General features: G+C 44.7%; 1 protein-coding gene across 7 annotated transcripts in view; it reads left to right on the top strand.

The window, feature by feature from the left end:
* Positions 1-24,921, top strand: part of ZC3H7B (zinc finger CCCH-type containing 7B) — a 624,860-nt gene that overhangs the window by 64,338 nt on the left and 535,601 nt on the right. For all 7 annotated transcript variants that reach the window (XM_077452416.1, XM_077452411.1, XM_077452410.1 and 4 more), the window contains 2 exons: positions 18,384-18,542; positions 18,614-18,694. In XM_077452416.1, coding sequence (XP_077308542.1) covers positions 18,384-18,542; positions 18,614-18,694 — 240 coding nt within the window. The remainder of the gene's footprint in view (positions 1-18,383; positions 18,543-18,613; positions 18,695-24,921) is intronic.

Here is a 24,921-nt window from a genome sequence, read left to right as displayed (position 1 = left end):
CTTTGAGGCCATGGGTACTTAAAAAGAACCCATGGATAAAAAGATGGATCTCCTTCTAAAAAGATCCTGGCAGTCAGTAATGATGAATTTAAAACCGGCCATGGCAACAACCTGTGTGGCGAGAAATCTAGATCATTGGATTAACCAATTGAATTCTCATATTTTTGCGGATTCCCCAAAGCAGGAGATTTTGGACTCCTTTGCTACACTCTCAGCGGCAATCGCATACATTGCAGATTCTTCGGCTGAGCCAGTCCGCATTACAGCCAGGTCAGCTGCCCTGACTAACTCTGTTAGAAGGGCCTTGTGGCTGAAAACCTGGCCAGGAGATGCGGTTTCAAAAAATAGACTCTGCAGTATTCCTTTCGTGGGGGATTTGTTGTTCGGTTCAGCATTAGAATTTATTCTGGACCGAACGGCAGATAGTAAAAAATCCGTTCCAGTGAAGTAAAAGCCAGCGCAGAGGCGGTGACTGTTTTTTAGGAGCCCCAAGGGGCAAGCTGAAGATAGGACACAGAACGGGAGGAAGCCTTGGGCGTTCAAAAACCCAAAGGTAAAGGGGGAGTACTCCTCAATCCTCCTGTGTCCGCTGCCAAGCCACAATGACTCACCCGTCAGGGTGGGAGGGAGGCTCCAAGAGTTTCTCCCTCAGTGGGGGGCCATTACTCAAAATCAGTTCATTTTGAGAATGATTTCCCACAGTTACAAGATAGTTTACAGACATCCCTCCTCAAAGGCTCCTGTTCACAAACATCCCAAGGGATCCAGTCAAGGCCTTCACTACGAAGTCCCTTATTCGGGATCTGATGTTTCAGGGGGTCTATGTGCCGGTCCCGACAGGGGAGCTGGGTCAGGGATTTTATTTGCATGCATTCCTGGTCCGAAAGCCTTTGGGAAGGTTCTGACTCATCTTGAACTTCAAAGGGCTGAACAAGTCAGTGCGGTACGAGAGGTTTCGGATGGACTCTATCTTCTCTGTAAGGAACCTCCTGAATCGGGGGTGCTATATGGCATCCATAGATTTACAGGATGCATATCTCCATGTCCCAATTTTTGTGGGTCACTGAGTTATTTGAGGTTGGCACTAAAGGAAGGGAGCAAGGAAGTTCACCTCTAATTCAGAGCCCTCCCGTTCGGCCTGTTATCATCCCTGAGAGTGTTCACTAAGATTATGGCTGAAGCTTTAGCTCCCCTCTGCCTGGAAGTAATCTCTGTGATTCCCTACCTAGATGACCTGTTATTTTTTTGCCCAGTCCAGGCAGGGTTTGTGGAAAGACCTGGACAGAGCCTGCATCCACCTAAGAGTTGGGATGAATTATAAATCTGCAGAAGTCAGATTTGGTTCCCGCTCAGCAAGTGACTTTCCTGGAGTTTCATATCAGTTCTCTGGATCAAAAGATTTTCCTGCCGAAAGAGAAGCTGATACAGTTATTATCCCAACTGCAATCTAATCAGCCCCTGTCCATAAGGAAGGTTATGTCGGCATTGGGAACTTTGACTACTTCCATCCCGGCGGTCCAGTGGGCGAGGCATCATTTCAGGCCTCTTCAGGCTTTCTTATTGAAGGTTTGGGATCGCCAACAGGGTTCGCTGGATCTTCTGGTGAAGATTTCCACCTCGATAAAGTCTGTGGTGGTGAAGGAACCGAGAGGTTCTTTCAGAAGGCATGTTGTGGTCTTTCCTGGTCCAGGTTCGGCTGACAACTGACGCCAGCTCCTGGGGTTGGGGGGAACACATGGACAGCCAGTGGGTTCAGGGCTCATGGTCCACGGAAGAGGCAGGGAGGTCCTCAAATTGGAGGGAACTGAAGGCAGTGGAGAGGGTGATGTTGGCCTTCTCAGGTGTTATCCAGAAGCAACATGTCAAGGTCCTATTGGACAATGCCACCTTTGTGGCATACATAAACAGGCACTGGGAACCAGAAACTGGGCGCCTCAGGATCCTCACAAAGGGTATCCTGGCGTGGGCAGAGCAGTATACTCTATCCTTGTCAGCGATCCACCTAAAGGGGTCTCTAAACAAAACAGCAGACTTCCTCAGCAGGAACCAGGTCTTAGAGGCAGAATGGCAGTTGAAACCGGAGGTCTTCAGGCTGATTGGGGAAAGATGGGGACAGATGTAGATGTCTTTGCCACTCGGGAAAATGCCCAGGTCCCTCTCTTCTTCTCCTTTAACAGGCACGAGAAGTCGTTGGGAGTAGATACCTTGGCACACAGTTGGAATTTTCACCTATGCTATGCCTTTCCTCCATTTCAGTTGATACCACGGGTTATAAGCAAGGTCCCAAGAGAGGAGGCAAGGGTAATTCTGATCTCTCCCTTTTGGCCCAAAAGACCTTGGTTCTTGGCCCTACTACAGATGCAGCTAAAACCATTCTGGCATCTTCCTCTAAGACAGATCTCCTCCAGCAGGGCCCTCTCGTCCAAGATCTGGTGAAGCTGAGGCTCATGGCTTGGTTTCTGAGGAGCAGCTCTTGAAGAGTAAAGGGTTCTCGGACAAGTTGGTGGCTACTCTGATGTCCAGTAGGAAGAAAGTCACTAGGGCAATATATTTCAAATACTGGAAGGTGTTCAACTCCTGGTGCAAGACTTCGGCAAGATCACCAAGACAAATTGCTTCAATTTTGAAATTTCTGCAAGAAGGGGCAGATAATAAGTTAGCCATCAGCACCCTTAAGGTGCAAGTGGCTGCACTAGGGGTTTCTTGGAGAAACCTATAGCATCAGACCCTCTAGTAGTCAGGTTCTTTAGAGCTCTTTCTCGATCTAGGCCTGTTGTGTCTAAGAGTTGCCCAGTGTGGGACTTGTCTACTGTTCTGCAGGCCCTGACTAGGGATCCTTTTGAACCTATTAATTTGGCCTCCCTGAGATGGATTACATTGAAGACCGTTGTTTTTTTAGTGGCCATTACTTCAGCTCGCAAAGTTAGTGAGTTGCAGGCCTTGTCAATCAGGGAGCCGTTCTTTTCTGTTTTCCCAGATAGGATTGTCCTTAAAACGGATCCTAATTTTTTGCCCGTAGTAGCGTTGATTCAAAAACGATCCCAGGAGATAATTCTTCCTACATTCTGCTCTAATCCATCGGGTAAGAAAGAATTCCATACCTTGGATGTTAAAAGAGCAGTCCTAAGTTATTTGGAAGCCACTAAGGACTTTAGACGTGCGGATGCACTATTTATTTTATTTTCCGGTAGTAAAAAGGAAAAGCAAGCTTCCAAACGGAATATAGCAAGATGTCTAAGGATGGCAATTGCGGAAGCCTATTCCTGTGCTGGCCAGCGGATTCCAGTGAGTGTACGGGCTCATTCCACAAGGGCTACAGCGGTGAGTTGGGCAGAGAAAGCTGGCGCCACCCCCGAACAGATATGTAAGGCAGCTACCTGGTCAAGTCTGACGACATTTGCCCACCATTGTAGATTGGATATCGTGACGGCTGGGGTTTAGGCTTTTGGAAGGAAAGTCTTAATACCGACTGTTGTCCTGTCCTGAATGGAGTAAGTCTTGGCAATCCTCTCAGGTGGCTGTCCTGAAAGTAGTTTTGGAAAAGTCAAGTTAGACTTACCAGTAACTTGTTTTCCAATACACTTTCAGGACAGCAGTAACCCGCCCTGTTCTTATGTTAATTGCTGTAATACTATGCTATAACTGTCACTTATGTGTTGCAGCTGGGGTTGGAGAGTCTCTACAAACAACTGAGGAGGCTGCGTGGAGGCTTCCCTTAAAAAGCTCCGATGGAGGAGGTGTTTCCTTTGGGAGGTGGAGCCATGATCTCTCGGGTGGCTGTCCTGAAAGTCTATTGGAAAACAAGTTATCAGTAAGTCTAACTTGAATTTAGCTCTGATCAATGGTTCCAAAAAAGTGTCAAGTGTTTAATCTGTCCACTGCGAAAATCGCAGATCACCGCCATTACTAGTAAAAAAAAAAAAAAAAAAAAAGCCATAATTCTATCTCATGGTTTGCACAAAAGTGTCTATAATCAATATCCGCTTATTGCGATTAATTTACCAAAAATATGTAGCAGGATAAGTGTGTGTGCATTTGTTTTTTTTTGGGGGATATTTATTATAGCAAAAAGCAAAAAATATTGTGTTTATTTATTTTTTTCTAAAATTGTCGTTTTTTTTTGTTTTATAGCGCAAAAAAATTAAAACTGCAGAGGTGATCAAATACCACTAAAAGAAAGCTCTATTTGTGAAGGGGGGGGGGGGGGGGAAAGGACATATATATTTGTTTTGGGTTCAACGTCACACGACCGCGTAATTGTCAGTTAAAGCGACAGTGCCATATTGCAAAAAAATACAAATTCTTCTGTTCCTTAACCACTTTCAGACCGGACCATTTTGCTGGTAAATGACCAGAGGTCTTTTTACACTTTGGCACTGCGCTGCTTTAACTGGTAATTGCGCGGTCATGCAATGTTGTACCCAAACGAAATTTGCGTCCTTTTCTTCTCACAAATAGAGCTTTCTTTTAAAGGTATTTGACTGATTCTGCGATTTTTATTTTTTGCGATATAAACGTAAAAGACCGCAAATTTTGAAAAAAAATGATATTTTCTACTTTTTGTTATTAGAAAAATCCAATAAACTCAATTTTAGTCATACATTTAGGCCAAAATGTATTCAGCCACATGTCTTTGGTAAAAAAAAAGTCAATAATTGTATATTTATTGGTTTGCGCAAAAGTTGTCACATCTACAAACTAAGGTACATTTTCTGGAATTTACGCAGCTTTTATTTTATGACTGCCTATCTCATTTCTTGAGGTGCTAAAATGGCAGGGCAGTACAAAACCCCCCCAAATGACCCCATTTTGGAAAGTAGACACCCTAAGGAAATTGATAAGAGGCATGTTGAGCCCATTGAATATTTTATTTTTTTGCCGCAAGCGATTGAATAATGACAAAAAAAAAAATTTTTTTTTTTTTTTTACACAAAGTTGTCACTAAATGATATATTGGTCACACATGCCATGGTTATATGTGGAATTGTACCCCAAAATACATTCTGCTGCTTCTCCTGAGTACGGGGATACCACATGTGGTCGACTTTTTGGAAGCCTAGCCGCGTACGGGGCCCCGAAAGCCAAGCACCGCCTTCAGGATTTCTAAGGGCATACATATGTCATTTTACTCCTCACTACCTATCACAGTTTTGAAGGCCATAAAATGCCAAGATGGCACAAAACCCCCACAAATGACCCCATTTTAGAAAGTAGACACCCCAAGCTATTTGCTGAGAGGCATGTTGAGTCCATGGAATATTTTATATTTTGCCACAAGTTGCGGGAAAATGACAAACTTTATAAATTTTTCACAAAGTTGTCACTAAATGATATATTGCTCACACATGCTATGGGCATATGTGAAATTACACCCCAAAATAAATTCTGCTGCTTCTCCTGAGTACGGGGATACCACATATGTGGGACTTTTTGGGAGCCTAGCCGCGTACGGGGCCCCGAAAACCAAGCACCGCCTTCAGGCTTTCTAAGGGCATACATTTTTAATTTCACGCCTCACTACCTATTACAGTTTGAAGGCCATAAAATGCCAAGATGGCACAAAACCCCCACAAATGACCCCATTTTAGAAAGTAGACACCCCAAGCTATTTGCTGAGAGGCATGTTGAGTCCATGGAATATTTTATATTTTGCCACAAGTTGCGGGAAAATTACAAACTTTTATTTTTTTTTTTATTTTTTTTTCACAAAGTTGTCACTAAATGATATATTGCTCACACATGCCAGGGACATATGTGAAATGACACCCCAAAATAAATTCTGCTGCTTCTCCTGAGTACGGGAATACCACATGTGTGGGACTTTTTGGGAGCCTAGTCGCGTACGGGGCCCCGAAAACCAAGAACCGCCTTCAGGATTTCTAAGGGTGTAAATTTTTGATTTTACACCTCACTACCTATCACAGTTTTGAAGGCCATAAAATGCCAAAATAGCACAAAACCCCCCAAAATGACCCCATTTTGGAAAGTAGACACCCCAAGCTATTTGCCGAGAGGCATGGTGAGTATTTTGCAGCTCTCATTTGTTTTTGAAAATGAAGAAAAAAAAAAATAATGTATATTTTTTTTCTTTTTTTCAATTTTCAAAACTTTGTGACAAAAATGAAGGTCTGCAAAATACTAACCATACCTCTCGGCAAATAGCTTGGGGTGTCTCCTTTCCAAAATGGGGTCACTTGGGGGGATTTTGTGCTATCTGGGCATTCCATGGCCTCCGAAACTGTGATAGGCAGTGAGGAATGAAATCTAAAATTTACACCCTTAGAAATCCTGAAGGTGGTGCTTGGATTTTGGGGTACCGTACGCGGTTAGGCTCCCAAAAGGTCTCACACATGTGGTATCCCTGTACTCAGGAGAAGCAACAGAATGTATTTTGGGGTGTAATTTTACATATAACCATGGCATGTTTGAGCAATATATCATTTAATGACAACTTTGTGCAAAAAAAAAAAAAAAAATAATAATAATGTATTTTTTCCACAACTTTTGTCAAAATATAAAATATTCCATGGACTCGACCTGCCTCTCAGCAAATAGCTTGGGGTGTCTACTTTCTAAAATGGGGTCATTTGGGGGGGTTTTGAACTGTCCTGGCATTTTATGCACAACATTTAGAAGCTTACCGTATATACTCGAGTATAGGCCGACCCGAATATAAGCCGAGGCCCCCAATTTACCCCCAAAAAAACTGGCAAACTTATTGACTCGTGTATAAGCCGAGGGTGAGACATGCCTGTCCATCCCTGTGTGTGTGTCCGTCCATCCCTGTGTGTCCGTCCATCCCTGTGTGTCCGTCCATCCCTGTGTGTCCGTCCATCCCTGTGTGTCCGTCCATCCCTGTGTGTCCGTCCATCCATCCCTGTGTGTGTGTGTGTGTCCATCCATCCATCCATCCATCCCTGTGTGTGTGTGTCTCCATCCATCCATCCATCCCTGTGTGTGTGTGTCTCCATCCATCCATCCATCCATCCATCCCTGTGTGTGTCTCCATCCATGTGTGTGTGTGTGTGTGTGTGTGTGTGTGTGTGTGTGTGTGTGTGTGTGTGTGTGTCCAGCCTACCTTTGTCCCGAGCCTCCGTCCCGTGCCTTGCCTCCTTGCCTCCGTCCCGTGCCGTGCCTTGCCTCCTTGCATCCGTCCCGTGTCGTGCCTTGCCTTGCCCCCGTCCCGTCCCGTCCCGTGCCGTGCCGTCCCGTGCCCTCTTCGTCGGCGGCCATTGTAAAGTTCAAAAGCTGCGCCGCCGCCTTCGCCTGTGATAGGCGGAACACTGAATTTCCCAGCAGCCTGTGTTCCGCCTATCACAGACGTCGTATCATCCTCGTCCGTAGTACGAGGATGATACGATGTCCGTGATAGGCGGAACACAGGCTGCTGGGAAATTCAGTGTTCCGCCTATCACAGGCGAAGGCGGAGCCGGAGGCGCGGCTTTTGAATAGAATGGCCGCTGTCTGTCTGCTCGACACGCTGATCGAGCGGGCAGACAGCGATGACTCGAGTATAAGCCGAGGGGGGCACTTTCAGCCTCAAAAAAGAGGCTGAAAATCTCGGCTTATACTCGAGTATATACGGTTTGTCAAACATCACCCACTCTTCTAACCACTTGAAGAAAAAGCCCTTTCTGACACTTTTTGTTTACATGAAAAAATATTTTTTTTTGCAAGAAAATTACTTTGAACCCCCAAACATGAAGTGTTTTTTTAAAGCAAAAGCCCTACCGATTAAAATGGTGGGTGTTTCATTTTTTTTTTTCACACGGTTTTTGCGCAGCGATTTTTCAAACGCATTTTTTGGGGAAAAAACACACTTTTTTTTATTTTAATGCACTAAAAATCACTATATTGCCCAAATGTTTGATGAAATAAAAAATATGATCTTAGGCCGAGTACATGGATACCAAACACGACATGCTTTAAAATTGCGCAGAAACGTGCAGCGGCGACAAACTACGTACATTTTTAAAAGCCTTTAAATGCCTTTACAGGTGACCACTTTAGATTTACGGAGGAGGTCTACTGCTAAAATTAGTACCCTCGATCTGACCTTCGTGGTGATACCTCACATGCATGGTGCAATTGCCGTTTACATATGCCACCAGACCAACGATTGTGTTCCGCGTTGCGCCTTAGCAGGGGGGGACAGGGGTGTTTTTTTTTATTTATTTTTTTTTTATTATTTTTTTTGCTTTTTTATTTTTTTTTTAAACTGTTCCTTTCATTTATATATATTTTTTTATGATTTTTATTGTTATCTCAGGGAATGTAAATATCCCCTATGATTGCAATAGGTAGTGACAGGTACTCTTTTTAAAAAAAATTAGGGTCTATCAGACCCTAGATCTCTCCTCTGTCCTCAAAGCATCTGACCACACCAAGATCGGTGTGATAAAATGCTTTCCCAATTTCCCAATGGCGCTGTTTACATCCCGCAAAATCTAAGTCATGAAATGCTCGTAGCTTCCGGTGTCTTAGGCCATAGAGATGATTGGAGCCATTCTGGTCTCTGATCAGCTCTATGGTCAGCTGGCGGAACCACCGGCTGCATTCTCAGGTTCCCTGTTGGGACAGGAGAGCCTGAGAAAACCATGGAAGATGGTGCGGGGGGGGGGGGACATTCCCTCCCACTGCTTGTAAAAGTAGTCTAGAGGCTAATTAGCCGCTAGGATTGCTTTTACATAAAAGCCGACCGCTGGCTGAAAAGAATGATACCAAGATGATACCTAAACCTGCAGGCGTCATTCTGGTATAAGCACTCAAAGTCCCGCAACATACCAGTATGTTGCTGGAACTGGTTGGGCATATATTGTATTTTTTTTTTTCATGCAGCCTGTGGGCTGAACGAAAAAAAAATATTGATCGGTGGGTATGCCCACCATTAGATACCACCCTTCATCCACCCACTTTCTAATGGTGGGCATACATGCACCATTTATATATGCCGAAGCATGGGGGCATCCTCCCGCAAAAGGTAGGAGCAGATCGCTCCTCCACCCCTTATGCCCCCATGCTTCGGCATATATGCTCTTTTTTAACTGTGGTGGTGAAATCACCCCCGACAGTGCTAGAGTCGCGGCTTTATGTATCATGGGAGCAAACGCTGTTGCTGTCAAGATAAATAAATCCGCTCTGCAGCAGAATGGCGTACCTGCTAAGCAAATGATGGTTAACAATAAAACAAAGTAACATTACAGTATAACAGTAGGACTTACCATACCTGCAAAGCAAATACAAAAAAAATCGCAAAAAATAACACATTTAACACAATCTGTGCCTAAAATATATATATGCCGAAGCATGGGGGCATCCTCCCGCAAAAAAGTTATGCCGCGTACATACATTCAAACTTTTCCACGGGCAAGCCCTCCGTCGGAATTTTGACTGTATGTACGTGGCATTAGGAACAAAATCGCTCCTCCACCCCTTATGCCCCCATGCTTCGGCATATATGCTCTTTTTTTAACTGTGGTGGTGAAATCACCTCCGACAGCGCTGGAGTCGTGGCTTTACGTATCGTGGGAGCAAACGCTGTTGCTGTCAAGATAAATAAATCCACGCTACAGCTGAATGGCGTACCTGAAAACAAAAAATGGTTAACAATAAAACATTGCAGAATAGAATACAGTACAAAGGAGCAGAACAATAGAGAGAGAATAGAGAGAGAGAGAACAATAAAACGACAACTATTTTTGGTTTTTTTATTTTATATTTTTTTTGGTTTTTTTGTTTTTTTTACTTTTTTTATTTTTTTTTTTAACACTTTTTTATGTAACTTTAACACTTCTGTTGTAACGGTTCCAGCGGTTTGGGTCTCTCAAAATGTGATGGCATCTTGGGAGACCCTGTGAACGTGTGCCTAGCTTGTGCAATGCTGTACCCTACGCTAATACTCAACTAGTTCATGGTAGCATTCAAAACACTCACCCTGACAAAGACCAGGCTGGCCAGGACAGCGGGGACAATAAGAACGGGTGTCACGCCTAAATCCGCGCTTTCTGCAGACACGACATTTTCTTTGGGGGGCTCGTTGAGTAGGGGTACTCGGGAGGACATAAGAATAATGCCTCTCATGCAGCCGGCTTACTGCATCTGGTAGGGGAAGGTGCGGTGGAGCACCGCCTGGATACAGAAGGGCTCTGACGATATCCTCCTGGAATTTGAGGAAGGATCCAGTCCGTCCTGAAGCTTTGTGTAGTACATAAGCATTCAGTATAGCCAATTGGAATAAATAAACAGACACTTTTTTGTACCAGCGTCTGGACTTACGGGCAACTAGATACGGCGCCAACAACTGGTCATTGAGGTCCACCCCTCCCATGTTAAGGTTATATTTGTGGACACAGAGGGGTTTCTCCACAATACCAGTCGCCGTAGGAATTTGGACCGTCGTGTCTGCATGAAGGGAGGTAAGAACGAAAACATTCTTATTATCCCTCCACTTCATAGCGAGCAAATTATTACTGCGCAAGCAGGCTCTCTCCCCCAGCCTAAGACGGGACTCTACAAGCCGCTGGGGAAAGCCCCGGCGATTAGGTCGCACGGTGCCACATGCTCCAATCTGATGATCAAACAAGTGACTAAACAGTGGCACGCTTGTGTAATAATTGTCCACGTACAAGTGGTACCCCTTTCCGAATAAGGGTGACACCAAGTCCCACACTATCTTGCCAGCGCTTCCTATGTAGTCAGGGCAGTTCTCCGGCTCTACGTGACTATCTCTTCCCTCATAAACCATGAAACTACGTGTATAGCCTGTGGCCCTGTCACAGAGCTTATACATCTTGACCCCGTATCTGGAACGCTTGTTGGGGACGTATTGTTTGAATGACAAGCGACCAGAAAATTTAATCAGGGACTCATCAACGCAGACAACTTGATCGGGAGTAAACAAGGCTGCAAAACGTTGGTTGAAGTGGTTTATGAGGGGCCGAATTTTGTAGAGCCGATCGTACTCAGGGTCTCCACGAGGACGACAGAGTTCATTGTCGCTGAAGTGCATGAACCGCAAAATCATCTCGTATCATGCCCTGGACATGGAAGCAGAGAACACGCGCATATGGTGAATTGGGTCAATGGACCAATATGACCGCAACTCACTCTTTTTGGTTATGCCCATGTTGAGGGAGAGGCCCAGAAAGATTTTAAATTCGGAAACCGTAACTGGTTTCCATTGTCTGGCAAGGGCGGACTGGGGAATAGTGGCGATGTGTTGAGCAGCGTACAAATTGGTTTGGTCCACAATAGATCTATAGAGATCTTCGGTGAAAAACAGTGAGTAAAAGTCAAGTGTCGTAAAATCAACTGTTTCCACGTTAATGCCAGGTTGGCCAGTGAATGGGGGAAGTACGGGTTCTGCAGAAGTGGTGGGCACCCAAATAGGATTGGCGAATTCTGCAGGAAGGGCACTATGGGTACGACGGGCCTGTCTTTGTCTTCTTGGTGGCAGCGGGACACTACTTGTGCTTGCCACCTCGCCAGCTTGAACTGCACTTATGGGACTCGCCACGTCACCACGTGTTACTGCAGTGCTGGATGTAGGTCCAGGGTGTACTAGGCCGCTGGTGCTTGCCAGTTCACCAGAAGGATGAGCGGCTCTAGTACGTCTCTGCTCCATACGAGTGACCTGCGGTTCCTGCACCTCAACAACAGAATACATACGGGATTGGGCACACCTGTTCTTAGCAGCGGCCTCATCTCCGTCGTCAGAGCTATCTGTCATGGAGCCGCTGTCCTCTACAGGATCGTATTCTGAGCCTGAATCTGACAGATGAGTGACGTCCTCTTCACTATCTGTCATGCTCAGAAACGTGTAGGCCTCATCACTAGTGTACCTTCGCTTTGCCATTTTGGGCTCTAAATTTAGGGGTACACTAGTGAGACTCACAGGTAAAAAAGCACCTAGCCTGTCAGCGACTGTTTCAAAACGCTACAAAAAAAACTGTTAGCGATCGCAGGGATCAAGCCTGACTCTGCGAACGCTGCAGTTATGTGTGTTGTGTTTTGTAAGTGACAGTGATCGATCGATACTGCACTTGGGTGGGCTGGGCTGGGCTTGGCGGAGGGGCTAAACGCAGGTGCTAGCGGGTATCTGGGCTGATCCCGCTAACAATGCGTTTTGGGAAACCTAAAATGCTGGCAACGATAATATATATCTGATCAGATACTATATTACTAAGGGAGGTGTATGCTTTGCGCGTGGGTGTTAGCGGTACTGGCACTAACCTGACGCTGGGGCGACGCAGGCCTTATCTGACCCTAAAAAACTTATATCACCCGCCGGGTGATCAGGGGGTTAAACCTTTATTAGGTAATAAATGGCGGGTGCCCTGAAACAAAAAAAAAATAACTAACCAACCAGCGTCACCTGTAACAGTTATATGGTGATCACTGGTGAAAGGGTTAACTGGGGGGCAATCAGGGGGCTATGCGGTAGTATATGGGGGTCCCTGACGCTATAAAAAGCTGCGGCGAACCCAAATACTTACCTGCCTATCTAGGGTCACCTGTGACACTAATACAGCGATCAGAAAAAAATCGCTTATTAGTGACACTGGTGACAGGGGGTGATCACGGGGTTAAACCTTTATTGGGGGGGGTTAGGGGGGCACCCTAGAGCTAAAGGGGGCTAGCCCTAATTGCCCTAACAGTTATTACAGTCACAAATGACACCAATGCAAAAAAAGAAAAAAAAAAAAAAAAAATGCACTTGGTGTCACTGTGACCGGGGGGGGGGGGCAGGGGTGATTGGGGGGTGATTGGGGGTGATCAGGGGGGTGAAAAGTGTGCCTGGCGTGTTCTACTGTAAGTGTAGTGTTGGGTGCAACTTACCGATCCTCTCTCCTCCGTGCCGGAACGAAAAAGACCGACACGAGGAGAGATTACTTCACTTCCTCTCCTATGTTTACATTACAGGAGAGGAAGTGATGTCACCGAGCATTTTCATTCGTCAGGAGCGATCGCGAGGGGGTGGCCATGAATGAATGGCCGTCCCCTCGTCCGGGATCGCTCCCGAACGAATACCGACCGCCGCAGGCACCGGGCGGGGGCCCGATTGGGCCCCCGACCCTCGGGAGGCAAGGGACGTACATGTAAGCCCTTATGCCTGCCCGTGCCATTGTACCGACGTACATCGGCGTGCGGCGGTCGGCAACTGGTTAAGGCTGGGTTCACACTGCTGCGGCTAGGAGAACCGAATGTGATTCGCACCGCACTGCAGTGCAAATCACATCCGATCTCTGTGCGATGCAAATTCAGCCATACAGATAGTATGGCTGAATTCGCATCACACCCGCCACAAACTCGCACAGGACCCTTTTTTTGGTCCGCAGCAGAATCGGATCGCATGGGTGTTCACACCATGCGATCCGATTCCTATCCGAGTTTGCAGATCGCACTGCGATATGCGAACTGATCTGGGGGTGTCATTAAGGTTTCGCTGACACTCCCAGCAGTTCGCATAGGGCAGTGTGAACTGCCGGCGGGAGGCATGCGATGCGGGAACCCGCCGTGGATTCGCAGCGTTCCCGCATCGCTTCAGTGTGAACCCAGCCTAAGTGGTTAATTTTTAAAATAGAAGTAAATAAAGAAAAAAAATCATCAGGAAAACTTTTAAATGGAGAATAAGGAGTTAATGAGGTTGGTTAGTGAAATGAGGGTTAATAAGAGGTTAAACAAAGGAACAACTTTATTAACTCCCCCCCCCCCCCCCCCCCCAAACATAAATAAAAAATTGACAAGGTTACTTTGAACTGACTTCATTTGCAGACTGAAGGCCCCTTTTAACACCTCTGCGACTTGGGACTGCAAAGTCGCACGAGAAGTCGTAGCATATGATTTCCAGTGAGTACCATTCATATCTGCGACTTCAAAGTAGTCCCTGTACTACTTTGTTCCCACTTTGATGCGAGTTGAGGTCCATAGACCTCAAGTTTACACAGGCCTTCCCTGAAATTGTAATAACATTGCATGGCTTTTAAGTTGCGGCTGTGTGAAAGGGGCCTTCGGCTGCATTCACACTACAGTGTTTTGAATCTTGATCTTCCTGTGATTTGACAGCGATGTTGTGTGACGATACACGGAACTTGCATTTGAGATGCTATTCATTTGAATAACACCTCAAATCGTGGTGCGGGGTTGGCAGGATTGTCGCACAATAAAAACGCGTGGCAACCCACATCATGGGACGCTTGTTGCCCTAAAGTAGCTCCTGAACTATTTTTGGCGATGTGTGTCCTGTGATTAAAAGCACGTTTTATCGTGCAACTATAGCAGCAGACCCACATCTTGATTTTGAAGTGTCATTCAAATGAATGACATCTCAAATGCGTGTCCCACATTTTTTCATTCACGCATTAGCGCTGACAATGGGGTAGAATCGCGATTGAGATCTTTTAAAGATTAACCACTTTGCGCCTGCTCTATAGCCAAAAGACGGCTACAGAGCGGACGCTAACTGCCGGGAGGGCGTCCCTGGGTGCGCATTAGGTAAGTTCTGTGTTGGCCGTGTCCCTCCAACACAGCCAATCACAGATCGTGCTAAATGGCCAATCGCAGCGGCCATTTAACACTCGATCGGCTAATCCAATGAGAGGTGATCTCATATGTAAACATATGAGATCATCTCTCATCTCTGGCTCCCCTCCTCACACAGACAGCGTGTGAGGAGGGAGAGCTTCCATGCTGCAGCATCAGTGAACACACACACACACACACACACATGCCCCCCTGTCCCCTGTGCTACCTATCAGTGCCACCTGTCCCCTGTGCCACCCATCAGTGCCACGTGTCATTGTCCTGGTGCTCTAGGGCCTTCAAAAGTGTAATAGGTAGTCAACAAGTTAGATGTGTAATTTATGCTCCTAGAACACGTGACGGTGCCCCCTGCATGTTGGGTCTCTCTAAGTGGCCAGGCTGTGAAGAAGTCCCACACATGTGGTATCGTAATACTCAGGAGGAGTAGCAGAATTTATTTTGGGACGTCATTTGTGGTATACACGTGTCATGTGAGAGAAATAACCTATTACAATGACAATTTTGTGGAAAAAAAACAAAAAAAACTAAATGAATCTTAATTTTGCAAAGAATTGTGGGAAAAAATGACACCAAAAACCTCACTATGCCTCTTACTAAATAGCTTGGAATGTCTACTTTCCAAAAAGGGGTAATTTGGGGGGGTATTTGTACTTTCCTGGCTTGTTCGGGTCACAAGAAATGAGATGGGCCACCAGTACATCAGATGTGATAAAAAAATTTTTTTATGAAGCTTGTAGACTCTCTAACTTTCACAAAGACTAAATAATATCCATTAATTTGGGTTATTTTTACCAAAGATATGTAGAAGCATAAATTGTGGCCAAAATTTATGAAGAAAAATTAATAATTTGCTAAATTTTATCACAGAAACAAAGAATAATTTTCGGTCTTTTTTCATTTATAGCGCAAAAAATAAAAAAACCCAGAGGTGATCAAATACCACCAAAAAGCTCTATTTGTGGGGAAAAAAGGACAAAAAATTAATTTGGGTACAGTGTTACATGACTAATTGTCATTCAAAATGTGAGAGCACCGAAAGCTGAAAATTGGTCTGGGCAGGAGGGGTGTTTATGTGCCCAGTAGGCAAGTGGTTCATCGTGTTGATCTAAGTCACTCGATGCTTACCATTTCTCTGTGTTGCATTACACATGGCTGAGAGTGACCATGATGAAAACAAACACAGACCTTTCAGCATGGTAAGCTCTGTTAATTGGTCTCACCTGCAGAGCATTAGACCGAGAGACCCAGAGATTGTGGGATACAGTGTATATAGTTTCTCTAGAGGAAGTTCAGTTCTCAAACTACAGATAGTGGCCACGTTTTACCCTATGCAGTACCATGCCTTATGTTTCAAATAAACAAATTTGGCATGTGATGATTTTAGTCTCTACTATAGACTGCGCACAGGGCAACAAATGTAACTATGAAACTACATGATCAATGTACATCTCATACAGGTGAAAAACTCGAACATGTAGGAATGTTTATAATGCCTTTTAAGTTGATCACCGCTGATATATAGTTTAACCACTTTCGGACCGGACCATTTTGCTGGTCAATGACCAGAGGTCTTTTTACAATTTGGCACTGCGCTGCTTTAACTGGTAATTGCGCGGTCATGCAATGTTGTACCCAAACAAAATTTGCATCCTTTTCTTCCCACAAATAGAGCTTTCTTTTGATGGTATTTGATTGCCTCTGCGATTTTTATTTTTTGCGATATAAACGTAAAAAGACCGCAAATTTTGAAAAAAATGATATTTTCTACTTTTTGTTATTAGAAAAATCCAATAAACTCAATTTTAGTCATACATTTAGGCCAAAATGTATTTAGCCACATGTCTTTGGTAAAAAAAAAGTCAACTGTATATTTATTGGTTTGCGCAAAAGTTGTCATATCTACAAACTAAGGTACGTTTTCTGGAATTTACGCAGCTTTTAGTTTACGACTGCCTATCTCATTTCTTGAGGTGCTAAAATGGCAGGGCAGTACAAAACCCCCCAAATGACCCCATTTTGGAAAGTAGACACCCCTAAATTTAGGGGTACACTAGTGAGACTCACAGGTAAAAAAGCACCTAGGCTGTCAGCGACTGTATCAAAACGCTACAAGAAAAACTGTTAGCGATCGCAGGGATCAGGCCTGACTCTGCGAACGCTGCAGTTATGCGTGTTGTGTTTTGTAAGTGACAGTGATCGATCGATACTGCACTTGGGTGGGCTGGTCTGGGCTTGGCAGAGGGGCTAAACGCAGGTGCTAGCAGGTATCTGGGCTGATCCCGCTAACAATGCGTTTTGGGAAACCTAAACTGCTGGCGACGCTAATATAGATCTGATCAGATACTATATTACTAAGGGAGGTGTATGCTTTGTGCGTGGGTGTTAACGGTACTGGCACTAACCTGACGCTGCCTGGGGCGACGCAGACCTTATCTGACCCTCAAACTTATATCACCCGCCGGGTGATCAGGGGGTTAAACCTTTATTAGGTAATAAATGGCGGGTGCCCTGAAACTATAAAAAAATAACTAACCAACCAGCGTCACCTGTAACAGTTATATGGTGATCACTGGTGAAAGGGTTAACTAGGGGGCAATCAGGGGGCTTTATGCGGTAGTATATGGGGGTCCCTGGTGCTATAAAAAGCTGCGGCGAACCTAAATACCTACCTGCCTAACTAGCATCACCTGTGACACTAATACAGCGATCAGAAAAACGATCGCTTATTAGGCTGGGTTCACACTGGAGCGATGCGGGAACACCACGAATCCGCGGCGGGTTCCCGCATCGCATGCCTCCCGGCGGCAGTTCACACTGCCCTATGCGAACTGCTGGGAGTGTCAGTGAAATGTTAATGACACCCCCAGATCAGTTCGCATATCGCAGTGCGATCTGCAAACTCGGATCGCATGGTGTGAACACCCATGCGATCCGATTCTGCTGCGGACCAAAAAAAGGGTCCCGTGCGAATTTGCGGCGGTTGCGACGCAAATTCAGCCATACTATCTGTATGGCTGAACTCGAATCGCACAGAGATCGGATGTGATTTGCACTGCAGTGTGGTGCGAATCACATCCGTTCTCATAAACCGCTGCAATGTGAACCCAGCCTTAGTGACACTGGCGACAGGGGGTGATCACGGGGTTAAACCTTTATTGGGGGGGTTAGGGGGGTACCTTAGAACTAAAGGGGGCTAACCCTAACTGCCCTAACAGTTATTACAGTCACAAATGACACCGATGCAAAAAAAAAAATGCAATTGGTGTCACTGTGACTGGGGGGGCAGGGGTAATTGGGGGGGGGGGGGGTGATCGGGGGGTGAAGGGGGGTGTGAGTGTGCCTGGCATGTTCTACTGTGTAGTGTCGTGTTGGTGCAACTCACCGATCCTCTCTCCTCGGTGCCGGAATGAAAAATACCGACACGGAGGAGAGATTACATCACTTCCTCTGCCTGTGTTTACATTACAGGAGAGGAAGTGATGTCACGCCTCACTTCCATTGGTCAGGAGCGATCGCGAGGGGGTGGCCATGAACGAATGGCCGCCCCCTCATCCCGGATCGCTCCTGTACGGATACCGACCGCCGCTGGCACCGGGGGGGGGGGGGGGGGGGGGGGGCGATCGCGCCCCCCACCCGCGGGAAGGCAGGGACGTATATATACGCCCATATGCCTGCCCGTGCCATTCTGTCGACGTATATCGTCGTGCGGCGGTCGGCAAGTGGTTAAGATTAATTTTTTTTTCTATACTGGTTAGTAGCAAACAATATGCATTGGGAGAATATCCTTACTCCGGTTATACAGTCACAATTAGGAGGAAGCTAATTTTGATCTGTTCATCCAGGGTCTGTTCGAGAAGTCTTTAGAGGATAGTGAAAAAGCTCTGAGTCTGGACAAGGAGAACATGAGGGCTTTATATCGTAAAGCCAAATCACTGGACAAGCTTGAAAAGCACCAGGAAGCCTATAGTTGCATCAGTCACAGGATACTGGCCCTAGTACAGGTATACTAAACCAAGAAGGGAAATTGCTGCTGGTCTTTGTGCATTAAAGCTAACCCGCATCTTTTTCCTAGGATGAGAGTGTAACTGAACTTGCACAGGAGCTGGTGCAGAAACTGGGCCTAAAGCTACGTAGGGCATACAAGAGACCTCAGGTAAGCATGTGATGTTTCTTCTTGTGTGATATTTCTTTTAATAAAAAAAGGTAACTTTGTGTCTGTTATGCATACTTATCTTAATCACATGGTCGTGGCCTTCAGAAAACCTGCAATATCTTTTTACAAGAAACACCTGCACAAATGATCCTCATTGACTTCTATGGGGCTGTTTGTCCGTACAAGAAATGGCTCTGAGGCCCCATACACACCTGATCGTAGTTTTTTAGGCATTTTTCCGGATTTTTGTCGCATGTATTTGCACGTTGTCATGCAGCATTTTCCGCCGTTTTTGAGCTTTTCGTGTTTTTATTTTATTAGCCAATAGGAAAAATTATCATCTGTTTTATTTGTTGCTATGTTTTTAGATTTTGTCATGCTGCTCCAAAAACGCCCAAATCTACCCAATTTGATTGACAAAAAGAGTCTAGAACTTCCTTACGGCACACCTAAGAGATGAGGGCCTCTCCCTACAGGAAACACAATCACTTGGCAGCTTTATTATAAGTCCCCACCCGCCCCCCTTGATCCTCAGTATTGATTGTGTTTCTCCCGAACACAGCAGCATGTTTGCTTTGTTTAAAGACCAAATGACCGGGGAGGGTCTGATGGTCCCCTGTTGAGTCAGGTTTTTGAGGGCTGAACTAACCTATAGGCTTGTCCTTCTCACAGGTCGCCCCCAAGTTTGCACCAGCGCTCTTGCTGCAGGGAGTGCGCGCTAGTGCTGTATGTGCATAAAACACCGTCGCCAGCCACCCTCTTCGTTGCCGGGAATCATCTAGCAAAAAGTACTGTACTCCAAGCCTCACTCTGGTACATGGTTACGTCAGGAGCGGCGTTGACAGACAGAGCAAGGTGGCGGACAGGGTCGGCTCGCTGTACTAGCCTCACAAGCAGTACCAGCCACCCAGGGCCCAGCCAACTTCCTCATGGAACAGGAAGAAGGGAGGGCAACTACAACTGCGGGGCAGTTCCAGGTTGGGCCCCGTGAGTACAAAAACCCCCTTTGGAAAGGGAGGAAGGGAAGGGGTGAGAGGTCCTAGCTTCTAGGGGTCTGAGAATTCCTGGGCCAGCCAGAACAGGCTGGGCTTCACCAATTGCCTTGCCCTTCCTCCCTCCCCAGTACAAGCCCACAGTTAGGGGGTAGACAGAGTAAATTACACGTGTGCTTTATCTCCTGTCTTAAGGCCTGTACACACGCTCTGACTTTCTGACAACATACATGCAAATTAGCTGTTTTAAGGCAACATCCGACCGTGTATAGGCTCCATCGGACAAATTTTTCGGTTTTCATTGGACTTTTGCAAAAGGACAAACTTTTTGACAACATCAGTCCGATGGAGCAAAGTCAGATCGTGTGTACACAAAACCATCAGACTTTTGTACAAAGTACAAACACGAATGCTCAGAACCAATGCAAAAGATTGGACAATACAGAAGTTGACCAAAGGTTGGCGCTGGAGTAATTTTACGTCCTCTTTTGAAGTGTCGCCAGTACGTTGAAACATCACTACATTCGTGTTTGTTGTCTAAAAAGTCTGATTGTGTGTATGCAACACAAATTTACGGCCAACGCCCTTTGTACAAAAGTCCACAGGAAAGTTTGTACAAAGTCCGATCCTGTGTATGAGGCTTTACAGAATCCCCATTTAAAAGCTGTCGGCCAGCCACCCCTGGCTTGTTTGGCCCTGGCTTTTCCCCCCCTTCCTTTTGAAAAAGTTGGGTCCCAGGAGAGGCGTGTATGCTGGTGCAGTGTGAGTCACACAGCCTATCTTTGCAGCTCTCCAGGTGGGACAACTTGGAAGGGTGTGATTTTGGCTGCTATTCTCCTCCTTCATTGTGACCTAAGGTTGGAAAAGCGAGCCCTGTGACTGTGGCAAAAATGGGGAGAGACAAGAAAAGCAATGAGTACTTCCCTTTGCTTTGGGAGCTTAGCAGAAGAATCCCTAATAACAGCCAGGTAGTTTTAGGGTGTTGAGTTAGGATTCTCTCCCTCAATCCAGGGTGCTACTATGCTTTCCCTTGTGTCTGGATAGCCCAGAAGCTTCAGCTAGACCAATGTACACAGCTTCCTTGTAGACAGAGGCTGTGATTATTGCAAAACTAGCTTACCAGCCTACCACTATAAGCCCTAATCTAGTACATCAATATGGGTGAATCCTAGTGAAGGTTTGATCTGTTAGACACAGTCTCTTACAGGCTGTTCCTGCCACTAAACATTTAATGGGAAGGTTGTGAGGTGGTTAGCAGGAACCTGGAGATTCCAGGAATAACAGGTTTCCCCCGGTCAGCAAATGCACACCAGGTAATCTAAATCTTAGGCCAGCTGCTATGAATCTAGCAGGTATCCCCACAATGGTACATTTAAAGGTTTTTTGGCTCTTAAAAGTCTACTGCCTAATTTTTACCCATGGGGTGGGGGGGGGGCACCCTTGGGAACATTTCAACAAGTTCCAACCTATTACATTGCTGCTATATCTATCAGGGTGCAAGAGTTAATCAAGACCTCTTGTGGTTTGGGCTACAGCCCACCTGTGAGCTGTATGAGAAGCATAAATTGCTATCCTGCAACCCTTCATTTATGGGTTCCTGATGCAAACCTCTGTGCTAGAGCTACATAAACTAGCCTGGGTTTAGTCTGAAGCCCTACAGGTGTCTGCCTCCAGGATAAGATTGTGGTCATCTTTTCCTGAGACTAGCTTAATTGGGTCTGTGCTCGTTAAAGACCTTGGATGCTTGGGAGGCTTGGCCTTGCTCCCACCTGTGTGTGGGCTAGTTACACCTACTAAAGGCCCATACACACGATCAGACTTTTTGACAACAAACATGCAAATTAGCTGTTTTGGAGCGACATCCAACCGTGTGTACGCTCAATCGGACAAACTTTTTTTGGTTTTCATCTGACTTTTGTTGGCTGTGCGAACGGACAAACTTTCTGGCAGCAAAAGTCCGATGGAGCAAAGTCTGATCGTGTGTACAGAAAACCATAGGACTTTTGTACAAAGTACAAACAGGCATGCTCGAAACCAATGCAAAAGATCAGACAATACAGAAGTTGTCCAAAGTTGGCGGTAAAGAGCAGAAAAAACACATGATTTGGTGAAAGTTGGCTGAAAAAGTCCTGCTGTGTGTATGCAATACAAGTTCAGGGCCGGCGCTCTTTGTACAAAAATCCAAGGGAAAGTTTGTACAAAGTCCTATCGTGTGTATGATGCTTAAAGCGGTTCTTCACCCTAAAGGGGAAGTTCCGCTAGTATTATCCCTCCCCCCCTCCGGTGCCACAATCGGCACCTTTCGGGGGGGAGGGGGGTGCAGTTACCTGGATAATCCAGGTATCTGCACCCACTTCCGGCCAGACCGCCGCATGGCTCCGCCCACCCCCCCCCCCCCCGTTGTGTTCTGGGAAACACACAGTTCCCAGAGACACAGCGGGGGACCATAAGAGAAGCGCAGCGCAACTCGCGCATGCGCAGTAGGGAACCGGGCAGTGAAGCCCTCATGCTTCACTTCCCGATTCCCTGACAGAGGATGGCGGCGGTGGCTGCAGCGAGACGAGCGATCGCTTGTTATCTGCCGCCGACATCGCTGGAACCTGGGACAGGTAAGTGTGATATTATTAAAAGTCAGCAGCTGCAATATTAGTAGCTGCTGGCTTTTAATAATTTTTTTTTAGGTGCAGCTCCTCTTTAAGTCTTATGCAGTAGTAGGGTAACAGCTACCCCTACTGTGGTATAGTCTCACACCTCAGACTTCCATTATTTGCAGCTACCATGTTCATTCACTGATGGTTGAAGGATTAGTATCTAAATGTCCAGGCTATACCTAGGATAGATTGTTTGTCTGACTGCACATCAGAAATACACGACATTGGAAGTTTTGTATCTTTTGTTACATAACTATCTTATGGCTCATAAAAAGGCATAATATTGCTAATTAGAAATGCACAACATTGAATTGTCAGCGACATTTCTATTAGTTATGACTGTACAAGGTTGCTATTTAGAAACTCACAACATTGAATTATTAGTGACATGTCTGGCTACATAAGTGTACATTGTTGCTAATCAGAAACACACAACATTGAGTTACTGATAGTGACATTTCTGCTGATTATATGACTGTACAAGTTTGCTTATCAGAAATGCATTACATTGAATTGTTAGTCACACTTCTGTTATATAACCGTACACTATTGGTAATCAGAAATGCGCAACTTTGTATTGTCAGCGACATTTCCGTTGGGTATATGACTGTACAAGGTCGCTATTAAGAAACTTGTAACACTGAAATATGGTTAGTGACATTTCTGTTGGCTATATGACTTTACACGGTTGCTGATCAGAAACACACAACATTGAGTTACTGATAACGACATTTCCATTGGTTATATGACTATACATATTTGCTAAAGTGACATTTCTGTAGGTTATGTGACTGTACACTGTTGTCAATCAAAAACGCATAACAATGAATCGTTAGTGACAATTCTGTTATATAACTGTACACTATTGTTAATCAGAAATGCGCAACACTGATTTATCATCGACATTTATATTGGTTATATGATTGTACATGATTGCTATTCAGAAACGCACAGCATTGAGTTCCTGCTAGTGACGTTTCTGTTGGTTATAGGATCGTACAAGGTTGCTATTTAGAAATGCACAGCATTTAATTTTTGCTAGTAACATCAGAAATGTACAACATTGAATTGTCGGCAACATTTCTGTTGGTTATATGATTATACATGGTTACTAATCCAGAATTGCACAGCATTTGAGTTTTTGCTAGTGACAATTCTGTTGGTTTTATGTAGGGCTGCAACTAACGATTATTTTCATAATCGATTAGTTGGCCGATTTTATTGTTTCGATTAATCGATTCATCGGATAATAACCTTAAAAAAAAAAAGTGTGGTGTATAATTTAGTTAATATGTAAAGTTTAAAAAAAAAGACAATTTATTCTTAAATATCTCAATGCAGTGGTAAATATAAATAACCAACTATATGGTTAGGGAGCAAAATATCGAATCCACTCTGAGAATAACAGACAGAAGAGATATACTATATATATTAGAGGGGATATATACTATTAGAGGAGAGATATATTGTATATACCAGTACTATTAGAAGAGATGTATTGTATATACTATTAGAGGCTATATGCTATTAGAGGAGAGATATACTGTATATACTATTAGGAGATATACTGTATATACTATTTGAGGAATGATATACTGTATATACTATAAGAGGATATATAGTATATATACTATTAAAGGGTCAATCTAGTAAATCTCATCAGACTCATTCAATTTAACCCCATTTTGTTACTGGCTGATTAATCGATTATGAAAATAGTAATCGATTAATTTCATAAAAGATTAGTTGTCGATTAATCGATTAGTTGTTTCAGCCCTAGTTTTATGACTGTACAGTGTTGCTAATCAGAAATGCAGAGCATTGTTTTTTTTTTTTTGTTAGTGACATTTCTGTTACAGTATATGACTGTACAGTGTTGCTAATCAGAAGTGCACAACATTTGATTTCTTGTTGGTGACACTTGTGTTTTTTTTTTTTTCTTGACTATACCCTCTTAATCATAAGTATGTTAGTGTCACCCTGCAGATTATGACTGCATGTGCTCCAGCACCAGCAATACACAGCTATAGGTCGCATTTGTCTTTTCTCTTGTCATACTGGCTATGTGACTGCATTTTCTGGATCATCAGAAATGCACAACAGTTGTTAGTATCATTTCTGTTGGTTATATGACCGTTCGGTATCGGGAATACACAACACCGTAGCGGTTCTTGGCCTTCTGTCTGGCATCCATTACCTTACTTTGCGGTACATCTGTAAAACTCATCAGTAAAAGGTGTCTGTCCTCTGTTTTTCATATTGGTTGCTCAGAAAAACACCACATTTGCATTGGTTAGGGTCCTTTCTGTTGGATATATAACCTTACCTTGTTGAGCATCAGAAGCACAAATTTGTGTTGTATTTGCTTAGGTTATATGATGGTATTTTAATACACAACATTTTACATTTGTGTCTTCTCTGTTCTACAGGTGACTGTACATGAGAAAATGCAACAGTGAAGGCTTGATGTGTCTTCCTGTTTTTGTATTCCATATAAAGCTTGTGCTGGCTACCCTTCAGAAATAAGATTTATGGCCTGTATATCTGTGATATAATATAATTGTGACTTTTATTCCAGACCTTA

This window comes from Lithobates pipiens, unplaced genomic scaffold, assembly GCF_037356315.1.
Source record: "Lithobates pipiens isolate NorthernLeopardFrog02 unplaced genomic scaffold, aLitPip1_a1.2 Scaffold_23, whole genome shotgun sequence".
NCBI lineage: Eukaryota > Metazoa > Chordata > Amphibia > Anura > Ranidae > Lithobates > Lithobates pipiens.
Note: the sequence above shows the minus strand (reverse complement) of the source record. Positions and strands in the feature narration are given on the sequence as shown.